This window comes from Plectropomus leopardus, chromosome 9 (assembly GCF_026936395.1).
Source record: "Plectropomus leopardus strain MGB_pleo_1.0 chromosome 9, ASM2693639v1, whole genome shotgun sequence".
NCBI classification, from domain to species: Eukaryota; Metazoa; Chordata; class Actinopteri; order Perciformes; family Serranidae; genus Plectropomus; species Plectropomus leopardus.
Genome location: NC_142184.1, coordinates 16,723,915 through 16,735,594, shown reverse-complemented (window position 1 = coordinate 16,735,594; position 11,680 = coordinate 16,723,915). Strand labels below are relative to the sequence as shown.

The window sequence follows — 11,680 nt, the reverse complement described above, 5'->3', positions numbered from 1 at the left end:
CAGGGGTCATAGTCCAATTTCCAATTATGTGTCTCAAAAACAGTTTATTTCTCTGTATTATTTTCTATTTTCACTTTTATTTGGTCTCTATTTAGTTAAATGGTCAAAGAAAAATCACAAATAAGGATAACAAAGTTAACTTTGTGTTATGATGCTTATGTTGAGAAGTCAGCTAATTAGTAGGGCAGCAGGTCTGCTTCTTTAAGAGGCCGAGAACAGGCGCTCCTACTGGAGCCAAGAGCTGCGTCAAGTTAACGGGAGAGACACAATTTTACCAGAAGTAGGGTAATTTTGTCAAAAATAAATGCAAAAAACCAAACGCTTCTGCCTGTCCTACAACAATAATTCAACTTTGAGGTAGAAAGCAGTTACAGAGGCAAGGCAGAGCTGAATTAAAGTAGAAGATTGCAATATAAGATAAAGCAAATAAAGAAGATGCAAAAAAAAAAAGAAAAAAAGAAATGAATCATCTGTGCTAGGAGCTGCGTAATGTATACGCGCTATTCATAAATGACAGTGCAAAAAATCCCATAATCTAATGTAATGTAATGTAATCTGACAAATCAGCGCTCGCTTTTTTATTGTGTACATCTGGATGGGTTTACATTACTTTTTCCTAGAAATGTCCTAAAATCTCAGAAATGTCCTTTAATCCCCAAAATCCTAGAAAGATCCTAAAAATATGCTTAAATCCTAGAAATGTCCTAAAACCCGAGAAATGTCCTAAAATCCCATAAACATGTGTAGGGCTGCTGCAACAGGCCCCTGACCTCCTGTCAGTAGCACCCAAGCACCACTGCCTCTCCTCCAGAGGTTCCTTGACACGACTATTATTGTGAAAAGCCTGGGCGGAAGCTTGGTTTCTGGCTCCGGCTGGTCGTCGCTGGGGGGGAAGGGCCTGCGCCTGCTGGAGCTGAGGGCAGACAAACTTGCGTAGTCTTACCACGGTTCTCACCGTCTGCTTGTCTCTCTCTATGGACGGCCGGAGGGCAGAAGAGGAAACAGGGATTGTTGTCGTCGGGACCGCAGCGCTTTTCCAGGGCCCAGCGATGATTTAATCACGGAAAAACGGGGTGAGGGGGGAAAAGGAGAAGGAGACAAACGACGGGAGCGCGAGAGGAGAGGAGCAGCCGTTGGAGATGTGCGGTCGGGCCGAGATTGCGGCGGTAGGTACAGCACAGCAGCCCCTGCGACGTGTTGTTTTCCTGTTGATTTTTCTGCGCACGGCAAGGCGAAAAGACAAGCGAGAAAGAGTCAGAGGAGCTACTGCTACCTGGGCTTTTATCCAGTGCCGAAATCAGCCTTGCTTATTCTTTTGGCCCAGTGAAATGCTAGCACCGGCCCGGTTTCCACGCTGTGAAAATAGCCAGACGTTTCTTGTTATCCCACTCTGCTGCCATAAGTCACCAGTTGTATTCCCAAAAATGTTCTTGTATCCAAAGGAAACTTTGTTTCCCTGTGGGACTGACTGCAGCAGGTTACAGGCCTGTTTGTAGTGGTGAAAATCAGATTAAACCTCCCCGCTGCTTGATCAAAGGTAAAATCAAACAGGAGAGAAAGTTATCTGGCGTGATTAGCTTAATCAACACGTTTTCTCCTACAATGACATAATCTTTAAGGTTGCAGTTGTCATTAATTTACACCACTGCAAATGATAAATCATAATACTTTGCCTGTTGAGATTTATCAGAGTTCAGTGTTACTCGATACTGAGAGTAACTTTACACACAGAAAAATCAATTCCACCATACATGTAATGAAATGTTATACTTTGTACACCAAGAAATTAATTTAATAGCATTGCCACTTTATATATTATGTATATGCTGTTTGACTACCACATTATGTACTTGCTCTGAAGATTTTGTGACAAATTTGTCAAATGTACCACCATGCGCAAAATATCAGTCCATAATTGTGATTAAAAAAAAGGAAAACCCTGCATGTTCATGTAAAGTATGCACATTTTACTTTTTACATAGTTATTTTTTTTAGGTTTTTCATTGATGGCAGTATTTTATCACTGGCGGGATTCACAAATGTGTGCAAATTCTTATTACCGTATTTCTCTTTGTTGGGAATTGATCTATAATATGCTTGAACACTTTAAGGATTGTAGTTTAATGTTATTTCATAAATGGGCATATTTCAGGGTTTTGGGAAGCACTCAAGTTCACAAATGTGTCGAAATATCGATAGGAGTATGTTCCAAAATACACTAAATTTGAAGAAAGAAAAAACATTTAAACACAAAGATGAGAAAGATCATTTGGATGATAAAAAAAATCAGGTTTCTCTTTAACACTATTTACAGCATGTAATGCGTATGTATGGTAATGTTTCCAGTATTATTTTAAGCATCAACTCTTCACTGCTGTATAATGTGTGTACAGCACCGCCACACTACAAGTCCTCTGTGAATTGTTGTTTCATGGGTTCCCCCCTCCTCTTCTCCCGCTGTAGGTATCCCTGTCTAGGCCTGGACTGAGCAGATTGTTCTGAGAGGAAACGGACAACAAACAGGGGAAGTGAACATGGCTGGGACCTCGGGCTTCTTTTCCAACGGACCCGTTCCGTGGATGGACAATGACACGGAGATGAACAACCTGTACCGAGACCTGGAGCTGGGGACAGTACTGACACTGTTTTATTCTAAGAAGTCCCAGCGGCCAGAGAGACGAACATTTCAAGTCAAGCTGGAGACCAGGACTATTATCTGGACTCGGGGCACGGATAAAATAGAAGGAGAGAGTGAGTAGCGTGCAGACACAAACACAAACATACGCACAAACAGGCAGTAAAGCTCCTGAGTGGCTGGCTGTAAATGTGAGGCCATCCATGCCAGAACTGGTTGGTTTACATACATATAGAAATATGAAAACTTCAAAGTGTGGTGCTCAAATGGCTCACCAAAGACTTGGCGAGCGCTAATGGCGTGATGGAATTGTGAACTGCTAGTGAATGACGTCAGTTGTTATCAAAGAAGTCACTTCCCTAAATCCTTTTAAGTCTTAAAAAATGTAATTTATAGGGCTTTGCAAAACTACTATCAAAATATCAATGAGTAAGTGCATAAATATAGGAGATCAGAAGACATTTACATGCAAAAATATCTGGAAAAGCAAAGATCAGTAATGTGGAAATTAAAGTGAAGGTCAGTTGTTCATTTTAAAGAAAGAGACTCTCAGAGAAAGACAATATGTAAGCTCCATAACAATATCACTCAAAAGAAAGTCTGTCTCTCAATATCAATATTACCCCTTTTATTTCAGCTCTGATTAGTGCCTGAAAGTTTCTGTTCTGTCTCACTAAAATGTACAAAATTTGGTTTGTTCGTGTGTTTGCTGTTTTGTAATTGAGAGACTCAAGTTACCTTAAAGCCCAATTATCTGTTTTATTTATTTTGTAGCATTATTGTTTGACAGAACAGGTGCGAGTCTTGGTGGATATTTATGCGGCTGTAGATAAATCACATCTCATTTACAAATACAGGATTCAACAACTAGAAAAAAGTGCCCTTCCTGGAATTTTTTTTGTTGCATTAATGTGAATATACTACAATTTAACAGGAAGCTGACAGTCAGGTTAATCTTCAACAAAACAGCATGTCTAACTGAGGACACGCAGGCCTTCAGTGAGTCGTTAAGTCGTCTGTCTCTCGGGTAGCAGGATGCCTTGTGCACAGCTGCACTCTGCTCCGGATGCAGCAAAAAAGATGGTAGGCTTACTTTTTTTTTTTTAACACAACAATATCATCTCCTCTGCTCACACATGAGCTCATAGCTGCCACTTGATACTCCTGGAGAGGTGAAATTGGACTAGGGGGCTCATTAATGTACAGAAATAGAATATGAGGGGTTTTACTGGAAGTGTGTGAGCATTTGGGAACATTTTGGCCTGCTGTATTTACCCCTTATCAGTGGCAGAGAGTGAATGATGTCCATTAACTGTGAGACAGCACTCTAGTTTGTTGCTAAATATAAAATGCTGAGAAGCAAACCTTTTTTTTCTCAGTCGATCGAAGTGTATTTTGCACATTTTCTCTCCCAGATTGATTTCTTTTTTTGTGTGGTCTTTTCTATAAGGATTCTTGCACATGAAGTTGGCTTATCTTTTCACATATGTTTTATAATGTGATGCAATAAGATTTATGTCTGTCTTGACAAAGCAGGATGTGGTCTTGCAGAAGAAATAGCGGTAACATACTGGTTCGAAGTGTAGGCAGGGCATGTTAAAAAACAACATAGAGCTTTGAATACCTGACACACACAGTCTTTTTTTTTTTTGAAGATTATTTTTGGGGGGATTTTTCCCTTTATTGATAGGACAGCTGTAGAATGACAGGTAATGTGGGGGAGAGAGGGGGGATGACACACAGCCAAGGGGCTGCAACTGAGCTAGAGGCCCATACACAGTCTTTTAAAGCAAAAAAGTTTGCCCAAATTCTACATTAGGCTGCACGTGAGTGTATAGTAGTGTTGTCAAAAATACCAGTCTATTGATACATACTGATTTTGAGCATTTGAAACTAGGGGTTGACCGATATTGATTTTTTTAGGGCTGATACCAGTACTGATTATTTGTAGTTAATGAGGGGGATGAGCAATATTCGGGAAACGATATGCATTTACAACGAAAATTAAAATCTTTCTGTCAAAATGTATAATTTGTTATATAACAAACTCCAACACAAAACTAAATGTTTAATAAAAACGTTCAACATAATATATCACAAGTTCCCAGCAACTTTTTATTTTTAAGTGAATATTTAAATTAAAAAATATGTAAATAAAAATAGCTACCTGAGGTTTTACAGTGTTACAATACTATGACAAACAAATTGTAATTAATGCAACAAACGTAAAGGTGCATATCAAGATAATATATTGTACTACTGGTTTTTAACTACTTGTGCATTAATGTGTTATCACTTAATGTTGCAGCTGGTAAAGATGGAGCTCTTTTTAATTGATTTTAATGCAAGAAATTACATCATAGCCTTCTCTTTTTTTCTAGTCATCTGGCTGCTGAACCAGAAAATGAATTTATGGACGATTGCTTATGTATTGTAATTAGCTATAAGAGGCTCTATATTATTGTCAGCCAACATTACATATCACGATTATTAAATCAAAACGCCAATGCATATAATTGGCAAAATGCCAAATATCAGCCCCGATAATCGGCCAGGACAATAATCTGTTGTCTGCTATTTGAAACGGTTTCAGTGCTCATTTTCTGCAGTATCTGAACACCAGTACCAGCTTCAATTTCTCCTTCTCTCTTATTGTTATTTACTGCAGTTATTCCACTGTCCTCTGCTACTAACCAAGAAAAGAAAAGTTGCGAGTGGCATGTTAAAGTCTTGTTGTATTTATCTTTTAATAAAAAAAACGTAATTCTATGCCCCAATGTCAGTTTCCCCGCACAGTATCAAAAAGGCTATTAAATATCAATATTTGTTAAAAGTATTGCACTGAAGTTACAAATTCCAAATTTGTGACTAAAGTAGTGGATAGTTTGTTTTGATGCTGGAGAGACTGTTGCGAAACTGAACGTAAACTACACTCCCCAGAGTATCATACAAGTCATCTTTTCAACTTCTGTTTTCAGTTACTGATGTTACTGATAACAAAATGATCATGAATCAAAAATCATGTCAGACTGTGACACATCAGTTTGCTACTTTATCGTTTTAACCGATGAGCTTTGACACAAACTTTACTGAATGGGCCAGTTGTAGGGTTTTTATGAATTAGTTTGACTCAAGGTCTACACACACCAAACTGACATCAACGAACTTGTGGCGACAAAGGCTGGCAGTTGCATTTCCTCATGTCACCTGTGTCAAAAAGATTCACTTGCACACACCGCTACGGCCAACTAGCATGTATGTTCAGCAACTGTGTAAGAGGGAGTAACTCTCCATAGCAGCAAGTGCTAGTAGTCTGTATTCATCATTCAAAAATGGCAAGCAGAAGACAGGATCGATTAGTGATGCTAGTTAGTCAGGAAGCACACAGTCAGCACAACCCGGTGCTGAAAGAACAAATTATATTTATTGTGTGCCAGGGAATACAAGCACAAACTATTACAAACTGTTTCTGCTAAAGAGCACAATGGGTAAAACATATTCTTACCTCAAATAACACATTTGTTTTGTTCTCATGCCCCCTTGACTTTGGTCTTTTGTTTGCTTTCCTCATTTTAGTCACCAAAGTGACGCTTCGAGCAAGACCACTCTCTAGATTTACACTTTACACCATCTTAAATACATATGCGAAAAGTCATGTGACCAATCACATGAACAAGACTCATGCCAGTAAATACAAACCAATAAATAAATACATAATCACACAAAAAATATGTGTGTAAATATGTTTATAAATATCTGTATTGTTCTTAGTTCATTCATTATCTAATGAAAAAATATACATTTGAACATTCAATCAATGTCCTGCAAACCCCATAGTGTTCTAGAAAAAAATAACCAAGAGTAGAAAAACATGGAACATATTTAAAAAGAGGAAGAGATTCGGTATAGTTCCCGTAAACACCATCGGGCTCTGAGGCTGTCATTTCCTACGAGGCTACATTAAACTGAAGAGGTGCCTCTCTTAGTCCTGTCATAGTTTAATATGAGAAAAAAAGTCAGAGATGATAATATAACAGACCGCACATTATGATAATAGAGTTATCAGATTATACAGTACATACACAGAAGGTACAAAGAAACAGATTACAAGAAAGGGTGAAAATCCATCTCCTCATTGAGGCCCTGAGGTGCTAGAGAACCTAAAGTATATATCCAGAATAGTTCACGTTTCCAAGGCAGATTGTCAATGTCAGTGTTAATCTTGTCTGATGAAGAGCCGTCTTGCTCGAAACGTCGCTTATTGCATTAAATAAATGATAACTTTAGGTTATGAGGTTTCCACAGTCATGGAAAACCTGTAAAAGACATGGATTTCACAATCACATTTTTCTGGTCCGGAAAACTCGTGGTATTAGAAAAAAGTTTTTGAAAATTTGGAAAAGTCATGGAATTGTTTGTGTGTGTGTAGTGAAATTGTTACAGTAATCTGCCATGGGCAAGGCTTCCAAGAAATACAAGATAATGGTGACATTATTTTCTGTAGCTGTTGGCAAAACACAGCTCTTCATTCGTTCTTCATTTTCTCTCAGCGTGTCTTAGATGAAATTATGTTTTCGTAGATCGTATCAGATTCAACTGATACGATTGAAAAAACGGGAGTAGCTGTTGTTGTGTACTTGTACATGTCTTCATCGAGTTATGCGAAAAGCATACGTAATTTTCTTTGAGCACCTTAACAGGCTTCAGTTGAACAGATACACGTGTCCATGATAACTAATGATTCACACGAGTCTGAATGTGGGTCTGTGTTCATGTCTCCACAATACTTCCCTGATAACCAGTGAATCGGAGCTCAGTCCACATTTTCAAGTCACACTTGGTGCTCTGTCAGTCGTGTCACACTGAGCTTCCCCTGCAAGACTAACTCAGACATTTAGTTACCATTAAAATAGCGGTTTTCTCACAGTGCTGCAGAACAGATCTGTTAATGTCACATCGGGACAGTCTGACTGCATATCCTGACTAACCGTTGAAAGTTCATACGATTTACTGCTTCACTGTTATTACTTGATCCAGACAATTAGTTAATTAATTGATGTGTTGATCGATGGCTCCGTTTTTAGGCTGTGGACCGTTCATCGGACAAAAAAAGATATTTGAAGCTGTTGTCACGAAAATATTTATCCCACTGTCTCATGGATTACATCATTAATCGAGACTAAAGTTGGCCGATTAATCTATGATGAAAGTACTCCTAAATGGGAGCTTTTATTTGAATGCCACATTGATCCCAGGGATCAAGTGTATAGAGGAATTGCGAGACATTTGTTTTTTCATACAGGACGCGTCTTGAAGCTGGCTTTGCAAAAAAAGACTTCTCCGAAAATTTACCACATCTTCAATACCTGTGTCATTCTACTTTATAGCACATGATGTTTATGGATTGAAATGTTATGATTCCTTAATCAGTTTCATTTTCTTGAGTTAATACCAATGTCTAGTTTAAATTTCATTTTTTTTGTGAACAGCTACATTGGAAATATGTTTAATGAACAAAAACTTGACATGTTGAATACTTATATCCTCCACTGCATATCGAAAATTATTTGCAAATCATTGCACTATGTTTTTATGCAAGTTTTACAAAGCGTCCCAGCTTTTTTGGAATTGAGGTTGTATAAAATGTCAGGAAAATGGTGAAAATTATCAGTCAGTGTTTTCTTAAAGCCCAAATTGACGCCTTTAAATGTCTTGTTTTGTTCACAACCCAAAGATATTCAGTTTACGGTCATAGAGGAGTAAAGAAATCAGAAAGCATTCGCATGTAAGAAGCTGGAAACAGAGAATTTCGCCTTTTTCTTCCTTAAAAACATACTCAAACCAAGTCATTGATAAATTTAAAGAATTGATAAATATGGACTGCAGCTGTGCAAGCATCACCCATTGTTTAAATTTAAAATTTCATTAGCTATATATCCTGGAAATTTCTTTAGAAATGAACCTTGTAAATAATGAGGAAGTCTTGATGTAGTTTTTGCTGTCTTTTCTGTAATCTGTATGCAGATGGAATTACCAGCATACGTGTATCACTTCTTCTCTCTGACCTGTTTTGTTTCCATACCTCCCGCAAAAGACACACACACCGTTTCTTGCCCTAAACATCTGATGTCATTTCTAGTTGACACACTGCTACTTGTCTTGCAGTTACACACTTGGCTGTCAGCCCAGTTTATTCATGAGAAATATATCAACAAATCAGCGGGACATTAGCCAGCAGGCAGCAACATGATTGCAGATCAGAATCAGATTTTGATATTGTTTATGTCTGTATGAAAACGCTGTTGTAAAGATCAGAATGTCACTGGAAAAAAGCTCCATTGATAATTTGCTCCATTTACAGCGTGTTGGAAAGGGGAACAGGGTCTGTGCAGCTGCATGACAGTTACTTGTCAGTCCTCTGCTTAACTTTATCCGACATGATATCAAAGGAGCTGATATGGATCAGCTGATTTGCAAGTGCACACACTGTCATGCTCTGGACTGCAAAGACATTCGAAAATTAAAACATTGCAAAATGAACTACTCCAACTACTACAGTTTTGTTTTAGGAAATGTTGAGCATACATTTTTATTTACTCCATGGTCATGCATCTAATTTTATTATGGCTGCACTGATGATTATTTCACTGTTGACTTTTAATCTCTAATTTAATTGTTTTATCTCCAAATTGTCGGGAAAAAAGTGTGAGGTGCTTGCTACATTTTCTCACAGGTGATGTATTCACATTGCTTGTTTTGTCCGACCAACAGTCTCAACCCCCAGAATATTCAATCAAATCATCACATTTGAGATGCTTTAACCAGTGAATGTTCGAATTGAATGTTTGATTTTTTTTCCTACTTTTAATCAGTTATCATAATAGTTGTTTTTTTTCTCTCTATCAATTAATCAACATATTGTTGCAGTTCTAGATGTAACTCATGTCACTGAATTCAATTTGATTATTTCTCAACATTCTGCAGTTTTCCTTCCTCTGCAACACAAAACAAATAAGCTTTGCCGTGATGCATTTAAATAAGTGAGCACGTGTGAGGGTTATTAGACTGAACTAAGTGAGTTTTAAGGCTGGGTATTGATCAAAGGTTTCTTTTCTGTTTGTAGCATAAACTGTATAACATTTCAAGAAGTAGGCATCACATACCCAGTCACATTTGTAATCTTAATTTATTCTTTGGTCAGATTGTTACTATTTGGTTTGAAATTTGACTGCAACAAAAAGTTGTTTTCATTATCTATTAAACTTTGATTGCTCTGTTATCAATTAATTGTTTAGTCAACAGAATCTGATCTATAGTCAGAAAATGTTGAGCATGCCCATCACAGCACAGGGTGGCAGGCATCTTCAAGTAGACCTATAGTCTAAAGCCCCAAAGGGACAACAGGGTCACTCCAGGCTTGTAGGCAGGTGGCAAAAAGAATTAAATGCGTAGTTTTTTTCTGTAGCTCGCTTCCTTCTCATCTCTTTTTGAGAGTTGCACATGTGCAGCGCCAATCAGGCACTTGCACAATGGCACAGGGTAAAGCCAAAGTTTATGAGTTGAAGCACAAGTGTGCGTTTGAGTTAATTTGGAAACAGGAGTTTAGCTGGGTGGCATCAGAGGATTCCAAAATAAAGATTAAACATGGTAAATGGCCTTCGGTCTTTGTGAATTTTGATAATTGCTAATGAATGAAATTATTTTTATTGGGGCAAGTGAAAATGGACTTTTGGCAAGTAGATTTCTTGGGCAAGTGAAAAAAACATGAACCGTGATATGTCATTTACAGTACAATAAAATACAGAAAAGCAGCAAATCCTCACAAAGTGGAACTGACAAATGTTGAAGTTTTTCTATGATGACAGACATAAATGAGCATTTTCCAACTAATAGAACGGAAGAAGAATACATTCTTTTGTTTCTTAATGAAAAGCTGTTTTGTAGAGAACCTCCACAAAGTAAGGTATCCAAAAAAGTATCATAGGTAGAAACTCTGTCCTGGTGAGGAGCGGTAGAAATAGTATGGAAGGCAGGACGGAGCTCTGGAGGAAGTGTGGGAGTGTGTTGCAGGATACCTCCTCTCATCTCCTTTGGTAAGGTTACACCTCTGGCTATCTCTTTATTTCCTGCATCTGTCTAAAGCAGGCTCCAAATATTTTGACTCAAATGTCTGAATGGATCAGCCTGTCAAATCCGCATTGCTCTCAGCAGAAGCCTCTTGGCCCGCCGGGTGGGTGAAGTCAACTGAAATATGACGTATGATTAGAGGTGATAACCTGCATGAGAGGACATACTTTTTTGTTTCTTTTTAATGCTTGAGCAAAGAACTTGCACGTTTCTCACCTTTACGCAAGCACAGATGTGGCGTGTAGGCGACAAAAGCACAGGATGTGTGGTTCGGGGGCAGGAAGAGGAGCAGGAGCTTAAAGAAGTGTGTGTGTGTATGTGTGTTTGTTAAGCAGGAGAGTCCCTGCTGTAGGTCTTTAACTGCTACTAATACAACGCTGATAGGAACCCGTTGAGCTACTTTACAGCCCACACTCTCGTAAAGTTTCTGAGTGCCTATTAATGGAGTCAAGACAGAACTGCACCAGCTCTTTTTTCAGCTGCATTTTTCCCAAAGATAAAAGATGAAGCAGTTTGTGCAAAAGCCTATGCAATGTTTTAATTTTATTTTTTATATCAGTCCATTGTAGGGCAGTTAAAAGAAACAGTACTGTATAAAGACTAGATTTGAGCTCAGCAGACAGGGTTGTTTAGTGTATATTCAGGGTTTCCATGGGCATGAAAATGTTTTGGATTTTTTTTTCTCTGAAAATGTGTGTGAAACCCTGCATGCCACTCTTATATTGGCTGTTTTATGTCCTCTGTATTGTAAAATATTAAAAACCATCAAAAGCACTCTCAGTCACACAGTTCCCCAAACACAATATGTTTGCGATGTGTTTACGATCTCTTTTGTACAGACACGAGCAGTCCCACCACAAGCTAGTCTGTGCGACTTGGTGATGGTCTCCTGTTTTTAAATTAGTAATTGGTGGTTTT

At 38.2% G+C, this 11,680-nt stretch overlaps 1 protein-coding gene across 1 annotated transcript in view; it reads left to right on the top strand.

Moving 5' to 3' along the window:
• Window positions 1-880: 880 nt before the first annotated feature.
• The window catches only part of plcg1 (phospholipase C, gamma 1), a 38,924-nt gene continuing 28,124 nt past the window's right edge, over window positions 881-11,680 (top strand). The window contains exons 1-2 of the mRNA XM_042491369.2: window positions 881-1,166; window positions 2,464-2,751. Of these exons, the coding sequence (XP_042347303.1) occupies window positions 2,535-2,751 (217 nt within the window). The 5' untranslated portion in view covers window positions 881-1,166; window positions 2,464-2,534. The remainder of the gene's footprint in view (window positions 1,167-2,463; window positions 2,752-11,680) is intronic.